Raw genomic sequence first — 27,254 nt, forward strand, 5'->3', positions numbered from 1 at the left:
CACGTTTCGGTGCAGCAATCCTTCCTCAGCTGTAAGCAGAGGAAGGCTTGATGTGCCGAAACACGTACTGTCTGTATCAGCACTATAAGCGTATGTGGATAAATTACCTAGTGTTAACTAAAAAGTGGATTAAAAGCTATGTAATTCCAGGAGTTCCTCCTATTACGTCGATACTAACACCATGTATTTTCTCCATTACAGATAACACAGCTTCTGTACACACACACAGAACGCCCTTTGACCGAAGGGAGCAGGATATGTTTATCTTGCCGATACTGGTTGTTGATGGGGGAACTCCAGCTCTGAGTAGCACGGGGACTCTCACCATTCGAGTGTGTGGGTGTGACAGCACAGGGGCAGTGCAGTCATGCAACACAACGGCCTATGTGATGGCTGGAAGTCTGAGTCCTGGAGCACTTATTGCCCTGTTGGTGTGTGTGCTGATACTTGTAGGTAAGTAAAAATACTTTTGTTAAATTTGTAGCATACAACAGGACCAAACTTTCCATGATGCCAAGTTTTTATAATACTGTGTACTCCGTGCACCACTTTGTCCCATTTTCATGCACAGGACCCACACCCGGAAGTGCTGTAGTGCAAGTGTTTTTATTTTACTGTTGTCTCTGATCTTTCCCAGCTTTCTATGTGCCCAGAGACAATTTGTCATAAGTCACATAGTCTCCAGTGGGCGTGGCTATGCTGCAGTGGGCAGGTGGAAAGGATTTACTAAAGTAATGCTATCCACCCACACACTACAGCATAGCCACTCCTCCTGGGGACCAGGTGACTTATGACATCTTGTCTCTGGCCGCATGGAATGCTGGGAAAGGTCAGAGACAACAGTATAATAAAAAGACTTCTGGGTGAGGGTCATGTGCAGGGAAATGGGACAAAGCAAGGCAAAGAGGTAGTGGAAGCAAAAAAAAAAAAGAAAAGTAGAAGCAAAAAAAGAAAAAAAAACTACTGGAATACCCCTTTAAGTTCTATTAAAGTAAGATATACTAGCAGACCTGCCTCTCAAATGTGATTCACAACACTTAACCATTTGCTTACTGTCAGAAGATAAGAGGACATCCATTTGGAGGTTATAGATTTTCTAGCTATAAATAGCCATTGGGTGACTGCCAGCCACACAAGCTAATTTCCCTTTCCAGACAATCCAAAACATAGCAATGGATCAGGAGTAATATGAGTTGAAAAGAATGAATTTATTCTGTCTATTATCTCAGTCCAAAACGTATTTAGTTGGAAGCATCGCCATAAAAGATGCATTAAATATCCCGTATTGGCCATACATTTTGGACACCTTGAGTTATCCCTCTTCGGTGTATGGCAAGCCCTATGTGTAATATACTTTCACTTACTCAAGGGATGATCATCCTTGATATTTCCCAGCTATAAAACCAAAAATTCAGCATAATAAAAAGTAAAAGTCCAGCTTCACTTGCTGTTGCCGGCACATTACTAATGCAAGAATCCCACGGTGACCGTTCTGCGTAGGAGATATTAAAAGATAGAAGCTCGATCTTGCAGAAAAACAAAATGTGATCTAATCTTCATCTCGTCTTTAAAGGCTTAAAGGAGTACTCTGGTGAAAACTAACTTATCCCCTATCCACACAATAAGGTTAAGTAATTGATTGCCGGGACCCTGGTGCTCTCACTGAGGAGCACGTGTTGTCTACCGGTAGACAGCACACACTCCATTCATTTCTATGGGAATGCCGATGGTGCTTGAGAGCTGGACTCAGGTCTTTTTGGCGCTCCCATAAAAATGAATGGAGTGCATGCCAGCTGTAGCACACGATCCTTACTGAGCGCTGGTTCCTGTGCCAGTAACGGGGGTGGGGGTGGGGAGGGTGTCAGCAGTCGGACCCCCTGCGATCAGCTATTTATCCTCTATCCTGTTGATAGGGGATAAGTTAGTTTTCATTGGAGATCTCCTTTAAAAACATATCACCCAAGTGCTAAGAGAATCAAGAGAATGCGCTCGAAACGCGTTATACAAGTAGATTGTTGGATATTCATGCTGAATCGAGCTTCTTTTTTTTTTTTATAAAAAAACTAAACAAAACTGTACAAGTCTCTCCCATTTGAAAACTGGAATAAAGGTATTTATTCACATACTTTAGAACAGTGGTCTCAAACTGTGGCCTTTAGATGTGGCAAAACTTAAACTCCCAGCATGTCAAGACATACACACATATGGGGAACTTATCATTGTCTGTGTAATTAATTTACAACAATTACAGTGCAAAGATGTGCAGTTAAAGGAGAAGTATCATGCTAAAAAACATATCCCCCATCCAATCTCCCTGCGACCTCCTGTATGGGCCCCAGTTCCCTCCGACCCACGCACGAAGCGGCAGCCTACACCTATCCTCCATATATCTCTATGGGAGAGCCGAAGATAGCCGAAGGGCTCTCCAATACAGATACATGAAGGGGAAGTGTAAGCCGCCGAGCGGTCACCTGCCCCACTTACAGGGAGAGCCGGGGCCCAGTGCAGAAGATTGCGGGGGGGGGGGGGGGGGGGCAAAAAAGCTATTTTAGCATTATGACACAGAAATGTCAATATCAAGCAGCACTCAGTTCCCTGGCTTCCCACCGATCTGTGTGGAGAAGGAAGAGTAGAGGGTTTCAGAGACATTAAAAACTGTATCACTGGAGGTTACGACCTGCTTAAATGGGGTTTCTATTCTTAGAAAAGGTTGTGTAATAAGCAGACCCTGATATAAAAAAGTGTTCTTGAACTTTATTTGGTCCCTTGACTGCAACCATAATGTCAGTCAAAAGTAGTCGACACAACACATTATTTCTTTAGCCAGGTAAACACAAAGACTGATGCTGGGTCCTAGATATGTTGGTGTTGAAATGAACAACTTTATTGTAATGGATATGGCCCACTTTGACCACACTTACCAAAGAAAACACTTTTCTGACCATAAATAAGGACTAACAGACTAGTATGGTATTCAAAAGGTAATCCATTACCTAGTCTAGCAGATATCACAAACATAATAAAAATATTTTACTGTCAAAATTGAGGGGATGATTATAGGTGTAGAAACACTCTTAGCCTTATAGGAGATCATATAGGAGTACCATAGACTAATAGTACATATTGGAAAGTTATTGTCCAGTGGGATAAATATTTTTTATAAATGGAAAGTCTGGCTTAAAAAACAAAGAAGGTGTTACTTACCGAGTCGCCACCATTGCCGTTCCGAAGATCAAGTGTCTTCCCTTAATTTCTATTTCCTGGTCTTATCTCAACACAGAACCATTCTGAAGCGCAACAGTCCACTGTTACTTTCCACTTCTCAACATAGAACCGTCACAAAGCTCAACAGGTCACCACTCATTTCCATGTTTCAAGTCAACAGAGAACTGTTCCGGAGATCAACAGTTCACCATTCATTTCTATGTCTCATCTTAACACAGAACCATTCCAATACGCAACAGTCCACTGGTAATTTCCACTCCTCATGTCAACTAAGAACTGTTACAAAGCTCAACAGTCCACTTGTACTTTCCATGTCTCATCTTGAAGCTCAACAGGTCACCGCTACATTTCCTGGTCTCATCTCAACACAGAAAGATTCCCACAGTGACCAGTGATTGCATGAGATGGTGGTTTCTGTTAGAGATGGACCAATATCGAAGTTTTTATGGCCGATACCGATAATTTGTGACCTTTCAGGCCGATAACTTATACCGATATTCCGGTATAAGTTATCTTCTATTTGACCCCCCCACCCGGCCCAGCAGAAGCCGCTTCAGATCAATGATTTAAAGCGGGCGCTTTAAATCAATGAACTGCAGCGGCTTTTGAGGGGCCAGAGACCGCCGCCGCCCTCTTCTCTACCCCTGCCTGTCCTGAGGTCTTCCCTAGTCCAACCACCACCGCCGCCGCTCCCCCATCCCCGGTTTTATAATTACCTGTTCCTGGGGTCCGCGCTACTTCTGGCTCCGGCAGCGTCCTGAGCTGTCACTGTGCGCACTGACGGTGACGTCGCGTTGAGGACGTCACTCGTCATTGCGCTGCACAGCACGCAGAATGTCGCAGGAGCTAGAAGTAGCGCGGACCCCGGGAACAGGTAATTATAAAACCGGGGATGGGGGAGGCAAAGGGGCAGCGGCAGTGGTCTCCGGCCGGGGAGGCGGGGCCGGGGCATTATCGGCATATCGGCAAGGTAATTGCCGATACCGATAATGTAAAAAATCGTGAATATTGGCCGATAAGATAATCGGTAGATCCCTAGTTTCTGTGTGTCACAATGAGACCATAGAGAGACAAGAAAAAAAGGAGAGCACCCCTAATAAAGTCCACAACCAAAGAGCAAGGCAATTGAAAGTAGTGCACTCATCGAATGTCTTTACATAGAGGTTTCAGCCTCCTGATCCATGCCCAATGCTGATCAGCTGTCCAGTGGTTGCAAACAATCAAGGATGAGGAAATGGGATCCTCTTATGGCACTACCTCCCCCAAAGGATGCACTGGGGCCACCATGTATCAAGATAGGACCAGGAAGTGGAAGAAAAGAAGGGACCAGTTGAGTATTGGAATGGCAGTGGTTGGGATCAGTCAAGTGATTATATTGAATAAACACCAAGATAAATCTAACCCTTTTCGAGCAAAAAGCTCTTGGACACCAGGCCAACCTTCAAGTAATAAATAAGATGGCTGAAAAGTTATCATTATCATGTTAAATTATCATTCATTATAATTCATATATTCTCTTTTTTTGCCCACAGTGCTGATTCTCCTTATTCTGGCTCTAAAACGACACCACCAGGGCCATCTTTCATCAGATGAAGATGAAGACATGAGGGATAATGTCATCAAGTACAATGATGAAGGAGGTGGAGAGCAGGACACCGAGGCATACGATATGTCAGCATTGCGCAGCTTGTACAATTTCAGCGAGGGGAGTGAGGCTGGAGGGGACAGTACTCTTGCGACTCAGCGTCACCCCTTGCCTCAGTGGTTTCCAGGAGCTGAATTGGACTTCTCACTGTTTAAAGACTACATCAGTAGAAAAGTAAGGCTGGCAGATCAGGACTCATCAGTGCCTCCTTATGATTCCTTCCAGACTTATGCCTTTGAGGGATCAGGCTCCAGTGCTGCATCTCTCAGTTCTATAAGCAGCTGGTCTACAAGTTCAGAGCAAGACTTTTCTCAGTTGGGCTCTTGGGGTCCAAGATTTCGCCAACTAGCTGCTCTATATGCTGGACACAAGGGACACGAAGAAAGCCAGAGCTCCTAGCCCAAGTCAATCCCTTAATTTTCAGGGTACCAAGACCTTATGCTCTAATTGCAGGGGCAGACTTGCTCCATATTTATTACATATCAATATGTAAACACCATATGACATTGCTCTACTATGCCCATTAACTGTTCCATTCCACCAGTGACCATTTATTTACATATATATATATATACAACCCTTGATACCCATGTTCATTTCCTTCTCTGACAACAAGATCATACAGTACATCAACAGTCACCAACAAAATAAACCATCATACTAAAGACAACGTCAGTCATTACTTATCAGAATTTCTGGTCTGGTCATGAGCCAAATTGCATTATGTCACCATTTCACCTGTACTTTTTCTAGTTACGCCTATATACAGCACTTAAAGAAAAAAGGAGACAATTCTGTATCCCTTCATTTATTTGACTTAGAGAGGAATTCTAAAAACCTCAAAACAATCTAAACATCAAAAGATAGTAAAATTTTGCAGTCCGTGCTCCCAAAACTTGGATATTTCAAGTAACGTCAATTAATTGAATGGCCGTATTTACATCTGTTGTGTCGGAGATTTCCAGTTATGGAAACTTCTGAGCAGTTTCCATAGTGTCCTGTAATTTTAGAACTTAATGGAGGTCATCTTCTGACATATGTGCTGAGCTTGTCTGTGTCCCGGCTACAGTCTGAGATTTAGGACTCCAGCATGAGTCTAAAATCTATAAAAAAAAAAGGCTTGCGGCCAGGACTGGTAGGGAGACCCCTAGTGGTAATTTTTTCAAAGTGGAAAATTAAATAGAAAGAAGCATATTTTTTAATAACATGCTATTGGAAAGTAATTCGGCATACATTAATCTATAATATATCAAAAGTTTTTTGGATGAAAGGTACCCTTTAAAACTACCACAGGCTGGCAGTAGATCCACCAAATTTATTACCGTGGCAAATGCTACATGACAAATTTGGTGCACGTTACTAGAGCCTTACCTCTTCTTTATGCCACCTCTTACTCCACGCCAGAATTTTGTGGCAAAATTTTGGCCCACATTTTTGAGGCCTGCCCGTTTTCTCTAAGCTACTCCCCCTTTTTTAACACTTGTAAGGCAATAAAGGTGTCTAAAACACATACCGTAATAAATCTGGTGCAGGGTATTGATGCCAATTTGTTTACCGCAAATTGAGCCATAATTCTGAAGCTTTTACAGTTGCAAAAAAATTACCAATTGATAACTAATACTGTACAATGTCATCTGATTGTTATCTAAGTTACAATTATAGACAAACACAATATACTAGACTAATAACACACAAACTGCAGGCCCCGACTTACTATTGTGAACCAGACCTGCTTTGGTTGGGTTGTGCGCTAAAATCTGGTGCGAATTGTAAGTCATTGAAAATCATTGAAAGTCTAAAAACAAAGGATGTGGTCTCATGTTGTCAGTACAACCAGACCTATTTCCTATTCAATTCATCCTAAATCATCTAAATATATATGGCTTACCGCCACAATAACTAGCCTGGGTTCCGTTGGCTTTTTTTCAACTATGATTTCTCTGAAACACCTGAGCCCTTCCCCCACTCCCCTATTGTCTTTTACATGGTATAAATAATATTGAAATTGGCTTGAATTACTGAATATGCCAGGGGTCACCAAACTGTGGACCTCCAGCTGTTGCACAACTACAAATTCCATGCTGGAAGTTGTAATTTTGCAACTGCTTGAGGTCCGCAGTTTGGAGACAACTGGAATATGCTAAAGCAACCAGTCCAAGAAATGGAGTATACTTTCCTCTTACAATCAATGCAGGAATACAGACGTGTCTAAATTGTTCACAAAGTTTTTCTCATCCTCACACTTAAGTTTTTTTTAACCATTTTTTGGGAGAAACCTGTAATTTCCTATATGCCCCAATATATCTTCTAAGCAACCGACTCATGATACTTGTGCTGCCATTGTCACCCACTTCTCTAGATGCCAAAGCAGCCGAATCTAAGGGTAACCCCAAAGGATCAAGGACTGATCCTTATGGGGGGGGTATCCACAGTATTAGCTGTCATTTGGCGTTGTAATAAACTTTCATAGTATCAACTTTCAAACTTCGCCATCTACATTGTCTACACAGTGCGGTTATTTGGACTGAATTTTCCACAGTGCACTACAACAGCTCTTCGGGGGACTGTCGTTATTTATCATGATTCCTCAGAGGAAAAAATAAAAGTTTCTTCTACTAAATTCCTATTACGTGTCTCAGTGTGATCAGATCAATTTACTGGTTAAAAAATGCTGCAAAAGCATAGAGTGTTGTTTTGGGGGTCTTTGTTCCCTACTTCCTGGTTGAGCAGTTGCTTGTATTACAATTCCTGATTCCCCTCAGCTCATCAGCATAGCCCTTCCATCCTGTTCACGCCCCTCCCACAGCAAGCTCTATTTAGAAGATTATCTCTCCAAACAGCAAAAGTTGCTGTATACATCCCCTGTCTGCTCCTCTGCCTGTGGCATTGCTCAGTAGAAGACAGCATGCTGTAAACACATCTCATTCTCCCTATATGTCCCAATAAAGATATATATGTATAAGATAGGGAGATGGTGATGCAGACTTTAGAGGCTGGTCAGAGGTAATGACATCACTCAGGGGGCAGGCCTAGAGCTCAGAGACAAGATCCAGCCATGCCTCCTAAGACAGCAGAGGATACTTAGTTGACATGGGAGAAAGGGAGGAGCTGGGAAGCTGCTGAGACAACACCACACTGACAATGAGAAGACTACACAACTTCTTGACAGAAGAAAGGGAGGAGCTGAGGAGCTGCTGACACTACACCACACTGACAATGAGAGGACTGCACAATTTCCTGTCAGGGCTGAATCATGCAAAACCATGCTGAAGCCAGTACAATTTGTGATAACAATATATTAGTAAGTTATTTATTTATTTAAAAACAATTTTCAGAAACCAGAATATCCCTTTAAACTTAGTGGAGTAGACAGAGGGCCAACTGGTGACACCAAGCAGAAGAAGAAAAGGTAAAAATGAGGATAATATTTAACTCCTGACAGCAAGATGGCAGCGGGGAATGGACAACCCCCACCATCTGAAGTTTCACGCATCAAGTTCAGCCTAATACTCTATTGTATTAATCAAGTCCTGGCTGAATATGATATGTGGACCTTTGACATAGTCAATAGCCAAATTTCATGCTCCCACAATTTGTTGACCATCATTGGCATATGAAGTCCCCATGTCATGGGTTATCGGTTATATTTTTGGTGGTGGCAGTTGTCTATACTGCTAACTATACTGCTAAGTACTAAGCCAAAGGCATTGTTTGGTCCTTGATTTTGGCTTTTTGGGTGATCTACTTAGTGTGTGATATCCCATCCATACAGGACATTTGGTTGATTTGTATTCTGACTTAATATAGTTTTATTTTCATTTACACAACTGGCCATGTAAAGACGGTCAAAAGAAAACTGACCCATTTTAAGTCCTGTTTCTATCGCCGTAGCCAAGTTACAACTTTCTGTTACAACTAGTACTTCCCAGTTCGGAATAGACCACATCTTAAAGTGGTACTACGGTAAAAAGTAACTTATCCCCTATCCACACGATAAGTAAGGGATAAGTGTCAGATTGCAGGGAGTACGATTGCTGGGATACCTGCGGTTTCCTGAATGAGCCCGAGGTGTAACGCTGCTGGTTGGCAACCACCAGTGTACCATGAGTCCCGGCTTTTACCAGTGTCAGGAAAAAGTTGCTGCATCCTGTGTTTGCTGTGTTTCCTGGACTTCCTGCTCTGGTGTGTCTCCTGCTGTTTTCACTCTGTCCACTAGGTGCCGTGCACGAGCACTGTGTTTTATAGAGGCAGCATGCACTCCCTATATAAACGTCTATCACCTGTTGCCTAAGGTTTTAGCAAGGTTGCATTCCGATTGTAGTCTGTCCTGGCATTCTGTTCTGTTGGCTCTCTGTATTGGTTCTGTCCACTGATCCTCTTCCTGCCTGCCTATTGGACTTGCCATTTGCCTTATCACTTGGACTCTGTATTTACTTTGTATATAAATACCTTTATCAGCATTGCTGTATCTTAGTGTTAGCTTTGCCCCATTCTGCCTGCCTGATTGGCTGCCACTTGTGGCACAGTGGGTCCACCCGTGGAGCGTTACACCAGCTCTCTGAGATACGCACTCCATTCATTTCTATGAAAAGCAACTCTCCGGCACTGCCACAGAGAATGAATGATGCTTGTGCTGACCCCAGCATGTGCTCCCCTCAGAAAGCCGATGCTAAATCAGGAGATCGCAGGGGGTCCCAGTGGTCAGTTCCCCCACAATCTGACAGTTATCCTCTATCCTGTAGAAGATAGGTCACTTTCTGCTGCAGTACTCCTTTAATCACACAGATGCCTGAAGTACCAGTAAAACTGTGGTGGTTGTTCTCCGCTCCTTCGAGAGCCAGCACTAGGATAGATCCAATTTTTTACATGAGAGGTGTCTTCAGTCTTCACTTATCTTGCCAAGTCAAGGGAGTCTATTTTCTATTTAAAGGAGTCTATTAGTTGGGTAAAAGCAGTTGGCCATAGTACATTGAATCCGGCATTTTGTTACCACCACCTTTCATTCCTGCCCAGGAGGTTGAAGATCTCTCCTGAAGGGCACAAGCGGTTAAACAAATAATTTCAGCTTGAGATCGGATTTTGCAGTCACATACCACACCGAATCCATGCTGTTTGTATACCAATTTATCCAGATGACATCTTGAGATTGCCTTTCAGTCTACTGTATCCTCTCTCTCCGTCCCCATCCCTCCTTCCCCTCCTCTTCTCCGCTCCCAACTCATCTAAATTCACCCAAACTGAATTAATGCGCCGGCTAATCAGGATCTGGTTGGATTTCGCTCCGTCCTCATTTAATTAACCGGCTTCACCAGTTTCATTTTCCACCAATTAGTTTGCAGGGTGGATGCAAATTAAGATATTTGTTCTTTTTTTTTTAAGTCAAAAGAAAAATCCTTTGAGGCTCTTATTAGTTTTTCTGCTGAAAAGGAAGAAATCATTTAATCAGAGGAGGCCTCTGAGACCCGTAAACCAGAGATGGTTGTGGAGGAGGAAGGGAGGGGGAGAGCAGAGATAGAAGAGTGAGAGAAGAGAAACGGCAAGAGAACAGACACAAGGAAAAGCTTATCTACTCCATACATACGAGTTACTGTATACATCAATACATATGAGTACCACATTGTTGTTTTTTGATATTAGTATTTGTTATACCAGTTCTAACTCATAGACAGATATATACAGCGGGTGAATTTAATATATCACTAAATATATTTCCAAAGGCCAGATGTCGGAAACAACTCAAGTAATCCAAACATACAAAGAAACCAAAACAAACAAGATCAGAAAGAAGTTATGTGTAATAATGTGAAATGACACAGTAAAAAAGTTTTGAACGCATAAAGAATGGAAGGTGCAAAAAGGCCTAGAAAGCCAAGACAACAGCTGAAATCTATTTGCAATTAAAAAGCAATCCAGCCCCTTATCAGTGCAAATTAATATCAGCTTAAGATCTCTCCTAAAGGGCACAAAAGTCCCAACTGATGGCTGTAAAGAAGGTCTCATTGCCGAGGTGTCACACAAGAAACATCTCATGATGGGTAAATGCAAAGAGCTGTCTCAAGACCCTCACAACCTAATTGTAGTAAAACATTACAATGGTGTTGGTCACAGCATTTCTAAGTGTCTGAATGTTCCAATGAGCACTGTTGGGGCCATAATACTGAAGTGGAAAGACCATAATTTCACTATAAATTTGCCAAAATGTGACATGCTCCATGTGGGCACTATTAAAGTGGTGTACCGGATTTAACATACTATTGCAAGGGGGCAGGGAATTGCAGAATCCCTAGCGGAAGTGCCCCAATGACATCACCATTCACTGTGCTCACTTGTTTGTGAAGAAGAAAAAAGATGTCTAGGCAAATACGATGGATCAAATGGAGATGAGAAAGTCTAGAATCAGTGAAGACATCATATGTGAGTCACTGGATGTCACTGTGTATTTTGCATTTGATGGCATCATTATATCTGATGAAAAATGCTGTCTGGGTTCAATACACGTTGTATCAGTACATTAATGACCCTAAAAAGAGTTAAAGGGGTTATCCAGCTTTTAAAAACATATTCAATATCTACAGTAAAGAAGATAAGTGTCCCACAAGTCGGGCCCCATGTGGTCTCCAGGACAGGAGCCAAATCTTCTTGCTGAGTGCTCATGCCACCATCTTCCGAGACATACTTCAGGCCGCTCAGTCAATCACCAGTCGCAGGCCTTAGTTGATGACTGCAATGGACAGGGATGGCTTCGAAGAGGGACCTGGCTCAAACGGCGCTGACGGACCACGACCAGGTATGGAGGATAAAAGAGGATTTTATTGACCAAGATGCAACGTGTTTCACTGCACTTGCGCAGCTTCCTTGTCATGATTCGGCTGGCTGGAGGTGGATCCTCTGTGCCAGAGAGGGATTGGCGTGGACCGTGTTGGTGGACCGGTTCTAAGTTGCTACTGGTATTCACCAGAGCCCGCCGCAAAGCAGGATGGTCTTGCAGCGGCGGTAGCAACCAGGTCGTATCCACCAGCAACGGCTCAACCTCTCTGACTGCTGAAGATAGGCGCGGTACAAGGGAGTAGACAAGAGCAAGGTCGGACGTAGCAGAAGGTCAGGGCAGGCAGCAAGGATCGTAGTCAGGGGCAACAGCAGGAGGTCTGGAACACAGGCTAGGAACACACAAGGGAACGCTTTCACTGGCACAAGGGCAACAAGATCCGGCGAGGGAGTGCAGGGGAAGTGAGGTATAAGTAGGGAGTGCACAGGTGATAACACTGATTAAGCATGCTGCGCCAATCAGTGGCGCAGTGGCCCTTTAAATTGCAGAGACCCGGCGCGCGCGAGCCCTAAGGAGCGGGGCCGCGCGCGCCGGGACAAGACAGACGGGGAACGGGTCAGGTACGGGAGCCGGGACGCGCATCGCGAGCGGGTGCCTCCCGCGTCGCGAATCGCATCCCGGCTGGGAGTGATATTGCAGCGCACACGGTCAGCAGGTCTGACCGGGGCGCTGCGAATGAGAGGATGCTGCGAGCGCTCCGGGGAGGAGCGGGGACCCGGAGCGCTCGGCGTAACAGTACCCCCCCCCCCTTGGGTCTCCCCCTCTTCTTAGAGCCTGAGAACCTGAGGATAAGACTTTTGTCTAGGATGTTGTCCTCAGGTTCCCAAGATCTCTCCTCTGGGCCACAGTTCTCCCAATCCACCCCAAAAATTTTTTTACCTCTGACAATCTTGGAGGCTAGAATCTCCTTCACAGAGAAGACGTTAGACGAACCGGAAACAGGAGTAGGGGAAACAACTTTGGGAGAGAAGCGGTTAAGGATGGGTGGTTTAAGGAGAGAGACATGGAAGGCATTGGGAATACGGAGAGAAGGAGGAAGAAGGAGTTTGTAAGAGACAGGGTTAATCTGGCACAAGATTTTGAAAGGACCAAGATAGCGTGGTCCCAGTTTGTAACTGGGGACACGAAAGCGGACATACTTAGCGGAGAGCCATACCTTGTCTCTGGGAGCAAAAATGGGGGGAGTTCTTCTTTTTTTATCAGCAAATTTTTTCATCCGGGATGAAGCCTGTAAAAGAAAATTTTGGGTCTCTTTCCATATGGTGGAAAGATCACGAGTCACTTCATCCACAGCGGGCAAACCAGAGGGCAAGGGAGTAGGGAGGGGAGGAAGAGGGTGACGGCCGTACACCATGAAAAATGGGGATTTAGCAGAAGATTCGGAGACTCTGAAGTTGTATGAGAATTCGGCCCATGGTAGAAGATCTGCCCAGTCATCCTGGCGGGAGGAAACAAAATGCCGTAAATAGTCACCCAGGACCTGATTAATTCTTTCTACTTGCCCATTGGATTGGGGATGATAAGAAGAAGAGAAGTTTAATTTGATCTTGAGCTGTTTACAGAGGGCCCTCCAGAATTTAGACACGAATTGGACGCCTCTATCCGAGACGATATGCGTGGGCAAACCGTGAAGGCGAAAAATGTGTATAAAAAAATTGCTTTGCCAACTGAGGCGCTGAAGGAAGGCCAGGAAGAGGAATAAAATGTGCCATCTTGGAAAATCGATCAACGACCACCCAAACAACTGTGTTGCCACGGGATGAGGGCAAGTCCGTAATAAAGTCCATACCAATCTGTGACCAAGGCTGTTCAGGAACAGGCAGAGGATGAAGGAGACCAGCAGGCTTCTGGCGAGGAGTCTTATCCCGGGCACAGACAGTACAGGCCCGCACGAAATCAACAACATCAGTCTCCAGAGTCGGCCACCAATAAAATCGAGAGATGAGTTGAAAGGATTTTTTGATGCCCGCATGGCCTGCGAGGTGGGAGGAGTGTCCCCACTTGAGAATCCCGAGATTCTCGGGAGAAACGAAGGTCTTCCCTGGAGGAGTTTGCCTGATGGAAGCTGGAGAAGTGGAGATCCGACAGTCCGGAGGAATGATGTGTTGCGGAGAGGCCTCTACTTCAGAGGCATCAGAAGAACGAGAGAGGGCATCGGCCCTAATGTTCTTGTCAGCAGGGCGAAAATGGATTTCAAAGTTAAAACGGGCAAAGAACAACGACCACCTAGCCTGGCGAGGGTTCAGTCGTTGGGCAGACTGGAGATAGGAGAGATTCTTGTGATCAGTGTATATAATAACTGGATATTTTGATCCCTCCAGCAGGTGCCTCCATTCCTCAAGCGCCAATTTAATGGCCAGTAGTTCTCGATCACCAATGGAATAGTTTTTCTCCGCTGGAGAGAAGGTCCTAGAAAAAAAAAACACAAGTAACAGCATGCCCGGAAGAATTTTTTTGTAGAAGAACTGCTCCAGCTCCCACTGAGGAGGCATCTACCTCCAATAGGAAGGGTTTAGATGGGTCAGGTCTGGAGAGCACGGGAGCAGAAGAAAAGGCAGACTTGAGATGTTTAAATGCATCTTCCGCTTGGGGAGACCAGGACTTAGGATTGGCATTTTTCTTGGTTAGAGCCACGATAGGGGCCACAATAGTGGAGAAGTGTGGAATGAATTGTCTGTAATAATTGGCGAACCCCAAAAAACGTTGGATAGCACGGAGTCCGGAGGGAGTGGCCAATCTAACACGGCAGATAGTTTATCTGGGTCCATTTGTAGTCCCTGGCCAGAGACCAAGTATCCTAGGAAAGGAAGAGATTGACATTCAAAGAGACATTTTTCCATTTTGGCATAAAGTTGATTGTCCCGAAGTCTCTGAAGAACCATGCGGACATGCTGGCGGTGTTCTTCTAAGTTGGCAGAAAAAATCAGAATATCGTCCAGGTAAACCACAACACAGGTATATAGGAGATCACGAAAAATTTCATTAACAAAGTCTTGGAAGACGGCAGGGGCGTTGCACAGGCCAAAGGGCATGACCAGATACTCAAAGTGTCCATCTCTGGTGTTAAATGCAGTCTTCCATTCGTCCCCCTCCCTGATGCGGATGAGATTATAAGCACCTCTTAAGTCCAGTTTGGTAAAGATGTGGGCACCTTGTAGGCGATCAAAGAGTTCCGAGATAAGAGGTAAGGCGTAGCGGTTTTTTACCGTCATTTTATTAAGTCCGCGGTAATCAATGCAAGGGCGTAGGGAGCCATCTTTTTTGGACACAAAAAAAAAATCCAGCTCCGGCAGGAGAGGAGGACTTGCGGATAAACCCCTTTTTTAAATTCTCCTGGATGTACTCCGACATGGCTTGGGTTTCTGGAGCAGACAGAGGATAGATTCTGCCCCGGGGTGGAGTAGTACCCGGGAGGAGGTCAATAAGACAGTCATAAGGCCTGTGAGGAGGCAAAGTCTCTGCTTGTTTTTTGCAAAAAACATCAGCATAGTCCAGATAGGCCTTAGGAAGACCAGATACCGGGGGAACCACAGGGTCACGATTGTGAGTACTGGGAACCGGTTTAAGACAGTCCTTGTGACAAGAAGTACCCCAGTTCTTGATTTCTCCTGTGGACCAATCAAGGGTTGGGGAATGGCGTTGAAGCCACGGTAATCCAAGAAGAATTTCTGAAGTGCAGTTAGAGAGGACCAAAAATTTAATTTTTTCGTGATGGGGTCCGATGCACATTAGGAGAGGTTCCGTGCGGTAACGCACGGTACAGTCCAATCTTTCATTGTTAACAGAATTGATGTAGAGGGGTCTGGCGAGACTGGTCACCGGGATGTTGAACCTGTTGATGAGAGAGGCCAAAATAAAATTTCCTGCAGATCCGGAATCCAAGAAGGCCATAGCAGAGAAGGAGAAGGTAGAAGAAGATATCCGCACAGGCACAGTAAGGCGTGGAGAAGCAGAGTTCACATCAAGAGCTGTTTCACCTTTGTGCGGAGTCAGCGTACGTCTTTCCTGGCGGGGAGGACAGATAGGACAATCCTTCAAGAAATGTTCAGTACCAGCACAGTACAGGCAAAGATTCTCCATGCGGCGTCGTGTCCTCTCTTGAGGTGTCAAGCGAGACCGGTCAACTTGCATAGCCTCCACGGCGGGAGGCACAGGAACGGATTGCAGAGGACCAGAGGAGAGAGGAGTCGGGGAGAGAAACCGCCTCGTGCGAACAAAGTCCATATCCTGGCGGAGCTCCTGACGCCTTTCGGAAAAACGCATGTCAATGCGGGTGGCAAGATGAATAAGTTCATGCAGGTGAGCAGGAATTTCTCGTGCGGCCAGCACATCTTTAATGTTACTGGATAGGCCTTTTTTAAAGGTCGCGCAGAGGGCCTCGTTATTCCAGGATAACTCGGAGGCAAGAGTACGGAATTGGATGGCGTACTCGCCAACCGAAGAATTACCCTGGACCAGCTTCAGCAGGGCAGTCTCAGCAGAAGAGGCTCTGGCAGGTTCCTCAAAGACACTTCGAATCTCCGTGAAGAAGGAGTGTACAGAGGCAGTGACAGGGTCATTGCGGTCCCAGAGCGGTGTGGCCCATGACAGAGCTTTCCCAGACAGAAGGCTGACTACGAAAGCCACCTTAGACCTTTCAGTAGGAAACTGGTCCGACATCATCTCCAAGTGCAGGGAACATTGCGAAAGGAAACCACGGCAAAACTTAGAGTCCCGATCAAATTTATCCGGCAAGGATAATCGAAGGCTGGAAGCGGCCACTCACTGCGGAGGAGGTGCAGGAGCTGGCGGAGGAGAAGATTGCTGGAGCTGTGGTAATAGCTGCTGTAGCATCACGGTCAGTTGAGATAGCTGGTGGCACAGGTGATAACACTGATTAGGCCTAATCAGTGGCGCAGTGGCCCTTTAAATTGCAGAGACCCGACGCGCGCGCGCTCTAAGGAGCGGGGCCGCGCGTGCCGGGACAAGACAGACGGGGAACGGGTCAGGTACGGGAGCCGGGACGCGCATCGCGAGCGGGCGCCTCCCGCGTCGCGAATCGCATCCCGGCTGGGAGTGATATTGCAGCGCACCCGGTCAGCAGGTCTGACCGGGGCGCTGTGAATGAGAGGATGCTGCGAGCGCTCCGGGGAGGAGCGGGGACCCGGAGCGCTCGGCGTAACATTCCTCAATCATTCCATGCCTGAGGAAGCTGCGCAAGTGCAGTGAAACACGTTGCATCTTGGTCAATAAAATCCTCTTTTATTCTCCTTACTTTGTCGTGGTCGGTCGGCGCCATTTTAGCCGGGTCCCTCCTCAAAGCCATCCCTGTCCATTACATAGACCAGTGACCGGAGGGCAGAAAACGACTTACTATTTGTATGCTATCATCATTGATGTGTATGAAGCTACACAACCACCCAGGGTGAGCAATCATTTCTTTTTTACCTCACACTGGGGCTTAACAATATTACCCTATGGAGCGCTTCTTTTTCTACTTTTAGTTGAAGACTGGCCGAGAAGACTATTACAGGGGAGACCAGTTTGTCTTGAAAGTTGAGAGCTGGACCACTTAGTGGGAAGAGTTTGGCCCTGTTCTGGAGATCGCGAGGGTCAGAGGGGTCAGATTCTCGCATTCAGGCCCCCCGCGTTCAGAGAGGGGGATAAGGGGGAAAAGTTTTTAAAAACGGGATAACCGCTTTAATTTATATGACTCTTAGTAATTTTATCAAACTAGATCAAATTTTTCCTTGAGAGGTGTCTTCACCCACTTTATTAAAGGGGTAATCCAGGAAAAAACTTTTTTTTATATATCTACTGGCTCCAGAAAGTTAAACAGATTTGTAAATTACTTCTATTAAAAAATCTTAATCCTTTCAGTACTTATGAGCTTCTGAAGTTAAGGTTGTTCTTTTCTGTCTAAATGTTCTCTGATGACACGTCTCGGGAAACACCCAGTTTAGAAGCAAATCCCCATAGCAAACCTCTTCTAAACTGGGCGGTTCCCGAGACATGTGTCATCAGAGAGCACTTAGACAGAAAAGAACAACCTTAACTTCAGAAGCTCATAAGTACTGAAAGGATTAAGATTTTTTAATAGAAGTAATTTACAAATCTGTTTAAATTTCTGGAGCCAGTTGATATATTAAAAAAAAGTTTTTTTCCTGGATAACCCCTTTAAATACAGGAACCAAATAACAGTGCCAACCAAATGACTATCATGACAGTGAAAGCCATAAAGAAAAACCCTACAAATACCTTGAGAGCATGTTGTCCCTCGGTGGAAACTAAAATTAGTCAGTGCAAGTACATACTGGACATCAGTCATCGCTGCCTAATCTTCCCTCCTCGCATCTTTCCATAGTAGCAGATATTTAGTGATGTGGCTCTTGTCCAGTCAATTCCCAGGTGTACCACTTCCACATGGTATTGGAGGTATGCCTTTCATGACCTCAACCCCTTCGCTCATCTGGCAGTGCGTAGAAATATTTCACATCTTCCAACAGTATCTGGATGGCTATGATGGATGCTTCTGGAAAGAATGTTTGTTAAAAAAAAAAAAAAAAGAACCCTCAAAAATCCTTTAGATGGAAAATTCATGATTTATCACAACAATTTCCAAGGTCTCTTTAGATGATACATTTAGTGTGTTTTTGCATTTGATTACATTAGTTTATTACCATATTTACGAGTTATCTCCACTTTCAATGAGGTGTTAAAATTGGGAACATAAATGGGCTTTGATAACTATTAAATTGGAAAGTGCTACAAATATTATAAAACATTTTTAACATTTCCGGCTCACTATGTCTAATGGATGTGAACTCATATTACATTTACAGGTCATTACATTTAGTTTTGTGAATTAGCAAAGATAAGTGATTCATACCCCTATTTTTTTTCTACACATAAAGGATCACAAATCCAAACATACGACATATAAAAGTCATTTCTTTTGAAATGAACCAGAGTTGCAAAATGTTTTGACAACCATGTTATTTCAATGAGCAGCGCAGGTAGCCTTAAAGGGGTTGTTCAGCGAAAAGTAGCTGCTTAGATAAGTGTCTGATTGCAGGGTCCAAATGCTGGGAACCCCCATGATCTCCTAAAGGGCCCCAGAAGCATGTGCTGGGGACACCACTTGGGTCTCACCCATAGTGAATGGAGTTTAGAGAGCAGGGGCCCTTCAGGAGATCACGGGAGGTCCAACTGCTGAGACCCCCGTGATCTCCTGAAAGCCCCCAGCTCTCTAAACTCCATTCATTCTCTATGGTGCAAAAGAGACCTAATTGATGTCCCCGTAAAGGAGTGTTGTCCCCATAGGGGATAAGTTACTTTTCACTGCACAACCCCTTTAAAGGGTTGTCTGGTGAAATAAATTTGGTTTAAAAGGGGTCAACCACCATTCCCCCTTTTAAAAATGTTTCTTTTTATAAAAAAGCCCCTTTAAGATATTATCAAGTTAATACTAATGTATCTTCTAAGTGTCTAATCGCTGTGCTGGCAGCTGGACCCCCTGCCATCTCCACAACAGGGCCAACTCTTAGCGCTGTCCCCCACCTTCTGAGACAAACTGGTCTCGGCATTGTTGGTCCTTCTAGACAGCTGGGGAAGGCTAATATAGCTGAAACGCAACCTGTTTATGTATCCATGCTATCAAGAACATAAATAAACCTTCATGTGATTGAGCGTACATGTTACGCCGAGCGCTCCGGGTCCCCGCTCCTCCCCGGAGCGCTCGCTACACTCTCCCCGCTGCAGCGCTCCGGTCAGATCCACTGACCCGGGGCGCTGCGATTCCGCTTCCAGCCGGGATGCGATTCGCGATGCGGGTAGCGCCCGCTCGCGATGCGCACCCCGGCTCCCGTACCTGACTCGCTCTCCCTCGGTCCTGTCCCGGCGCGCGCGGCCCCGCTCCCTAGGGCGCGTGCGCGCCGGGTCTTTGCGATTTAAAGGGCCACTGCGCCGCTGATTGGCGCAGTGATTCCAATTAGTGTCTTCACCTGTGCACTTCCCTATATCACCTCACTTCCCCTGCACTTCCTGGCCGGATCTTGTTGCCATCGTGCCAGTGAAAGCGTTCCTTGTGTGTTCCTAGCCTGTGTTCCAGACCTCCTGCCGTTGCCCCTGACTACGATCCTTGCTGCCTGCCCCGACCTTCTGCTACGTCCGACCTTGCTTCTGCCTACTCCCTTGTACCGCGCCTATCTTCAGCAGCCAGAGAGGTGAGCCGTTGCTAGTGGATACGACCTGGTCACTACCGCCGCAGCAAGACCATCCCGCTTTGCGGCGGGCTCTGGTGAAAACCAGTAGTGTCTTAGAACCGGTCCACTAGCACGGTCCTCGCCATCCCTCTCTGGCACAGAGGATCCACCTCCTGCCAGCCGGCATCGTGACAGTAGATCCGGCCATGGATCCCGCTGAAGTTCCTCTGCCAGTTGTCGCTGACCTTACCACGGTGGTCGCCCAGCAGTCACAACAGATAGCGCAACAAGGCCAACAGCTGTCTCAACTGACCGTTATGCTACAGCAGTTACTACCACAGCTTCAGCAGTCATCTCCTCCGCCAGCTCCTGCACCTCCTCCGCAGCGAGTGGCCGCTCCTGGTCTACGCCTATCCTTGCCGGATAAATTTGATGGGGACTCTAAGTTTTGCCGTGGCTTTCTTTCCCAATGTTCCCTGCATCTGGAGATGATGTCGGACCTGTTTCCCACTGAAAGGTCTAAGGTGGCTTTCGTAGTCAGCCTTCTGTCTGGAAAAGCCCTGTCATGGGCCACACCGCTCTGGGACCGCAATGACCCCGTCACTGCCTCTGTACACTCCTTCTTCTCGGAAATCCGAAGTGTCTTTGAGGAACCTGCCCGAGCCTCTTCTGCTGAGACTGCCCTGTTGAACCTGGTCCAGGGTAATTCTTCCGTTGGCGAGTATGCCGTACAATTCCGTACTCTTGCTTCAGAATTATCCTGGAATAATGAGGCCCTCTGCGCGACCTTTAAAAAAGGCCTATCCAGCAACATTAAAGATGTTCTGGCCGCACGAGAAATTCCTGCTAATCTACATGAACTTATTCACCTAGCCACTCGCATTGACATGCGTTTTTCCGAAAGGCGTCAGGAGCTCCGCCAAGATATGGACTCTGTTCGCACGAGACGTTTCTTCTCCTCGGCTCCTCTCTCCTCTGGTCCCCTGCAATCTGTTCCTGTGCCTCCCGCCGTGGAGGCTATGCAGGTCGACCGGTCTCGCCTGACACCTCAAGAGAGGACACGACGCCGCATGGAGAACCTCTGCCTGTACTGTGCTAGTACCGAACACTTCCTGAGGGATTGTCCTATCCGTCCTCCCCGCCTGGAAAGACGTACGCTGACTCCGCACAAAGGTGAGACAGTCCTTGATGTCTACTCTGCTTCTCCACGTCTTACTGTGCCTGTGCGGATGTCTGCCTCTGCCTTCTCCTTCTCTACTGTGGCCTTCTTGGACTCTGGATCTGCAGGAAATTTTATTTTGGCCTCTCTCGTCAACAGGTTCAACATCCCAGTGACCAGTCTCGCCAGACCCCTTTACATCAATTGTGTAAACAATGAAAGATTGGACTGTACCATACGTTTCCGCACGGAGCCCCTTCTTATGAGCATCGGATCTCATCATGAGAGGATTGAACTTTTGGTCCTCCCCAATTGCACCTCGGAAATTCTCCTTGGACTTCCCTGGCTTCAACTTCATTCCCCAACCCTGGATTGGTCCACTGGGGAGATCAAGAGTTGGGGACCCTCTTGTTCCAAGGACTGTCTAAAACCGGTTCCCAGTAACCCTTGCCGTGACTCTGTGGTTCCTCCAGTAACCGGTCTCCCTAAGGCCTATATGGACTTCGCGGATGTTTTCTGCAAAAAACAAGCTGAGACTCTACCTCCTCACAGGCCTTATGATTGTCCTATCGACCTCCTCCCGGGCACTACTCCACCCCGGGGCAGAATTTATCCTCTCTCTGCCCCAGAGACTCTTGCCATGTCTGAATACGTCCAGGAAAATTTAAAAAAGGGCTTTATCCGTAAATCCTCCTCTCCTGCCGGAGCCGGATTTTTCTTTGTGTCCAAAAAAGATGGCTCCCTACGTCCTTGCATTGACTACCGCGGTCTTAATAAAATCACGGTTAAGAACCGCTACCCCCTACCCCTCATCTCTGAACTCTTTGATCGCCTCCAAGGTGCCCACATCTTTACTAAATTGGACTTAAGAGGCACCTATAACCTCATCCGCATCAGAGAGGGGGATGAGTGGAAAACGGCATTTAATACCAGAGATGGACACTTTGAGTATCTGGTCATGCCCTTTGGCCTGTGCAACGCCCCTGCTGTCTTCCAAGACTTTGTTAATGAAATTTTTCGTGATCTGTTATACTCCTGTGTTGTTGTATATCTGGACGATATCCTAATTTTTTCCGCCAATCTAGAAGAACACCGCCAGCATGTCCGTATGGTTCTTCAGAGACTTCGTGACAATCAACTCTATGCCAAAATTGAGAAATGTCTGTTTGAATGCCAATCTCTTCCTTTTCTAGGATATTTGGTCTCTGGCCAGGGACTACAAATGGATCCAGACAAACTCTCTGCCGTCTTAGATTGGCCACGCCCCTCCGGACTCCGTGCTATCCAACGCTTTTTGGGGTTCGCCAATTATTACAGGCAATTTATTCCACATTTTTCTACCATTGTGGCTCCTATCGTGGCTTTAACCAAAAAAAATGCCGATCCCAAGTCTTGGCCTCCTCAAGCGGAAGACGCCTTTAAACGACTCAAGTCTGCCTTTTCTTCAGCTCCCGTGCTCTCCAGACCTGACCCTTCCAAACCCTTCCTATTGGAGGTTGATGCCTCCTCAGTGGGAGCTGGAGCTGTTCTTCTACAAAAAAATTCTTCCGGGCATGCTGTCACTTGTGGTTTTTTTTCTAGGACCTTCTCTCCGGCGGAGAGGAACTACTCCATCGGGGATCGAGAGCTTCTAGCCATTAAATTAGCACTTGAGGAATGGAGGCATCTGCTGGAGGGATCAAGATTTCCAGTTATTATTTACACCGACCACAAGAACCTCTCCTACCTCCAGTCTGCCCAACGGCTGAATCCTCGCCAGGCCCGGTGGTCTCTGTTCTTTGCCCGATTTAATTTTGAGATTCACTTTCGTCCTGCCGATAAGAACATTAGGGCCGATGCTCTCTCCCGTTCCTCGGATGCCTCAGAAGTTGAACTTTCTCCGCAACACATCATTCCACCTGACTGCCTGATCTCCACTTCCCCTGCCTCCATCAGGCAAACTCCTCCAGGAAAGACCTTTGTTTCTCCACGCCAACGCCTCGGAATCCTCAAATGGGGTCACTCCTCCCATCTCGCAGGTCATGTGGGCATCAAGAAATCTGTGCAACTCATCTCCCGCTTCTATTGGTGGCCGACTCTGGAGACGGATGTTGTGGACTTTGTGCGAGCCTGCACTATCTGTGCCCGGGATAAGACTCCTCGCCAGAAGCCCGCTGGTTTTCTTCATCCCCTGCCTGTCCCCGAACAGCCTTGGTCTCTGATTGGTATGGATTTTATTACTGATTTACCCCCTTCCCGTGGCAACACTGTTATTTGGGTGGTCGTTGATCGATTCTCCAAAATGGCACATTTCATCCCTCTTCCTGGTCTTCCTTCAGCGCCTCAGTTGGCTAAACAATTTTTTGTACACATTTTTCGTCTTCACGGGTTGCCTACGCAGATCGTCTCGGATAGAGGCGTCCAATTCGTGTCTAAATTCTGGAGGGCTCTCTGTAAACAACTCAAGATTAAATTAAATTTTTCTTCTGCATATCATCCCCAGTCCAATGGACAAGTAGAAAGAATTAACCAGGTCTTGGGTGATTATTTGCGACATTTTGTTTCCTCCCGCCAGGATGACTGGGCAGATCTCCTTCCATGGGCCGAATTCTCGTATAACTTCAGAGTCTCTGAATCTTCCTCCAAATCCCCATTTTTCGTGGTGTACGGCCGTCACCCTCTTCCCCCCCTCCCTACCCCCTTGCCCTCTGGTCTGCCCGCTGTGGATGAAATTTCTCGTGACCTTTCCATCATATGGAGAGAGACCCAAAATTCTCTCTTACAGGCTTCATCACGCATGAAGAAGTTCGCGGATAAGAAAAGAAGAGCTCCTCCCGTTTTTTCCCCTGGAGACAAGGTATGGCTCTCCGCTAAATATGTCCGCTTCCGTGTCCCTAGCTACAAGTTGGGACCACGCTATCTTGGTCCTTTCAAAATTTTGTGTCAAATTAATCCTGTCTCTTACAAACTTCTTCTTCCTCCTTCTCTTCGTATCCCTAATGCCTTTCACGTCTCTCTTCTTAAACCACTCATCCTCAACCGTTTTTCTCCCAAATCTGTTCCTCCCACTCCTGTTTCCGGCTCCTCGGACATCTTCTCTGTCAAAGAAATCTTAGCTTCTAAAAAGGTCAGAGGGAAAACTTTTTTTTTAGTGGACTGGGAGGGTTGTGGTCCTGAAGAGAGATCCTGGGAACCTGAGGACAACATCCTAGACAAAAGTCTGCTCCTCAGGTTCTCAGGCTCTAAGAAGAGGGGGAGACCCAAGGGGGGGGGTACTGTTACGCCGAGCGCTCCGGGTCCCCGCTCCTCCCCGGAGCGCTCGCTACACTCTCCCCGCTGCAGCGCTCCGGTCAGATCCACTGACCCGGGGCGCTGCGATTCCGCTTCCAGCCGGGATGCGATTCGCGATGCGGGTAGCGCCCGCTCGCGATGCGCACCCCGGCTCCCGTACCTGACTCGCTCTCCCTCGGTCCTGTCCCGGCGCGCGCGGCCCCGCTCCCTAGGGCGCGCGCGCGCCGGGTCTTTGCGATTTAAAGGGCCACTGCGCCGCTGATTGGCGCAGTGATTCCAATTAGTGTCTTCACCTGTGCACTTCCCTATATCACCTCACTTCCCCTGCACTTCCTGGCCGGATCTTGTTGCCATCGTGCCAGTGAAAGCGTTCCTTGTGTGTTCCTAGCCTGTGTTCCAGACCTCCTGCCGTTGCCCCTGACTACGATCCTTGCTGCCTGCCCCGACCTTCTGCTACGTCCGACCTTGCTTCTGCCTACTCCCTTGTACCGCGCCTATCTTCAGCAGCCAGAGAGGTGAGCCGTTGCTAGTGGATACGACCTGGTCACTACCGCCGCAGCAAGACCATCCCGCTTTGCGGCGGGCTCTGGTGAAAACCAGTAGTGTCTTAGAACCGGTCCACTAGCACGGTCCTCGCCATCCCTCTCTGGCACAGAGGATCCACCTCCTGCCAGCCGGCATCGTGACAGTACATCAGTAGGTGCCAGGATTTATTACTTTTCTTGCATATGTTGGATCACCTCCTCCATGAGCTCCACCGACCACGTAAGTGCCGGCCTACCGAATTCCATTTCTCTATATGAAACCATGCCAATTGGATGTTAGAATGAAAGCTAATATCTCCAAGCTGGAAGCTAAACAGTCTAAATATTAGGAAGATTTACAAGACCCTTGTTGATGTTATAATAAACCATTGTTGATGTTAATAAATTTTCTCGCAACCTTACATTTAAGAAACTTATCTTGAATATTGATACTGACTCCATGCTATACCTGACGGCAATGAAGATTATGCAGAGGATAATCACCCGTCTTCCTACGGAGCCTGGAGAAAAGATAATGATGTTTTATTGTCTTTCACTGAACAAATTGCTTCCTCTGATTTACAATGTGTAATTGCTGAGTCTAGGGTTGAGGGTTTTATTAATTCCTCTGAATCCTTTATTACCTGCAACAGAGCCTTTTTATCCCATCCAGGCCCATACCTAGCCATGGTCAGGCTTCAGGACTTAGTTCTTCACGATTTATTGCTCTGCACAACTCCAGTAAAAACAGCTTCAATACGTCTAACCTTAGTCCACAAGAATCAAAAGCCTTGTCATAGTCAACAAATATGAAGGATCTTGTAGTCCACCAAGCGGACACAGGAGGGGCCGTTCTCCAGCAAAAAAAAAAAAAAGGTTGACTATATTCTGGTGGGAAACTCATTTCGGGCTATATTCCATTCTTTTCCCAATATCCATAAATCGGGCTATAAGACCCACTATATTGGGTATTAGAGCATTGAACGAACATTTGAGTGCTTGAGTGAATTGTTTGCGTCAGTCCATTGTGCCCAATACACCACGTCTCCTACAAGATACTGAACATATACAGTGCCCCTTCAAGTTCCAATATTAATTGGTTGCACAGGAAAAAGGGAGGATTGCAGAAAAATAAACAGATAACTAATACAGATAGAGCAAGTAAGAAAGATCTGCCGGAAGCTGTAAATCTTTGTGTAGAGGACAGAAGCTTCTTCAGGGTCCTGTACAGTACACACAATGTCCTAAAAAGTAACATGAAGCCGGCCCATCTGGTGTCCACAGGAGCAGCTAACCCTGGCACAGGTAAGAGTAGTACAGAATATGTAGTACCACCCTGTACTGTAGGGGGCACTACCAGACAGCCAGTCAGTGCATGCATTTCAGTAATACAGGGGTTTTACAAGTGAAATGTTCTTTCTGATTGGCCAGATCTTCCAGCCATTGGTACGTTTCACACACCTGGACTGTCCGTAGCATTGTAAGGCGAGTTTGGTTTCAAGTTACAATGGTCATGTTGCTGGGGCCCACCGCCATCGCCCGCAGCACCCGGCATTCTAAACAAACGGCAGGTTCCTGCGGCAGTGGTTGTGACTTCGTGGCTGCACCCCCTTGTGACATGACGCCACGCCCCCTCCTATGGGAGGGGGCATGACAGCTGACACGGCGTTTTGATGTCACAATCACGGCCTTTGGCTCCAAGCGTTCTGAACAAAATGTTCAGGACACTGGAGCACCCCTTTAAGAAAAAAAAAATATCAAAAGCACGATAGAATCTTTGTAACAATTTGATTAAGAAAATAAGCTTAAAATGGTACATACTTTAGCTTTAAAGAAAAAAAAAGTTTATTGTACACTGTAAAATAGGTCTATTCATTTTAAAGCACTATTGCAATGACTCCATAAATACTGTATGCACATATATACACAGAAAAAGCATAGGAGTGTGGAGAGTACACAGTGACAACAAGCCTTATAGGCCAGTGGGTGCCAGTCCTCAAAAGCTTGACCAAGGATGAATCTAGATATACAAGAACAATGAAAGACCTCACTCCAAATGGTTTCCAAATAACGTGAGGTTTATTGGTCCATACACATACAAGTGATGCAACGTTTCAACCTGACAATCAGGTCTTTCTCAAGCATCTTGAGAAAGACCCGATTGTCAGGTCAAAACGTTGCCTCACTTGTATGTGTATGGACAATAAACCTCACGTTATTTGGACACCATTTCGAGTGCCTTCTTTCATTGTTCACATATATAGACAGACACAACACATACTCTATTTAATACTACAAGACATACTTTATTTGCTTATTTTTATATTTAATAAGCATAAATGGTGTAGATGACCATTCTGTTGTTTTCTGTCGTAAATCAGCTCTGACTACTTCCATTTTGTCGAGAGAGGCGCAAAATGGA

General features: G+C 46.3%; 1 protein-coding gene across 3 annotated transcripts in view; it reads left to right on the forward strand.

Moving 5' to 3' along the window:
• The window catches only part of CDH22 (cadherin 22), a 257,926-nt gene extending 250,436 nt beyond the window's left edge, over positions 1–7,490 (forward strand). For 2 of the 3 annotated variants that reach the window (XM_056550686.1, XM_056550685.1), the window contains 2 exons: positions 202–453; positions 4,758–7,490. In XM_056550686.1, the coding sequence (XP_056406661.1) occupies positions 202–453; positions 4,758–5,269 (764 nt within the window). In that variant the 3' untranslated portion in view covers positions 5,270–7,490. Of the gene's footprint in view, positions 1–201; positions 454–4,757 lie in introns of those variants that run through there. The other variant, XM_056550688.1, reaches the window with a different exon arrangement.
• The last annotated feature ends 19,764 nt before the right edge of the window (positions 7,491–27,254 follow it).

Source organism: Hyla sarda, chromosome 13 (assembly GCF_029499605.1).
Source record: "Hyla sarda isolate aHylSar1 chromosome 13, aHylSar1.hap1, whole genome shotgun sequence".
Lineage (NCBI taxonomy): Eukaryota > Metazoa > Chordata > Amphibia > Anura > Hylidae > Hyla > Hyla sarda.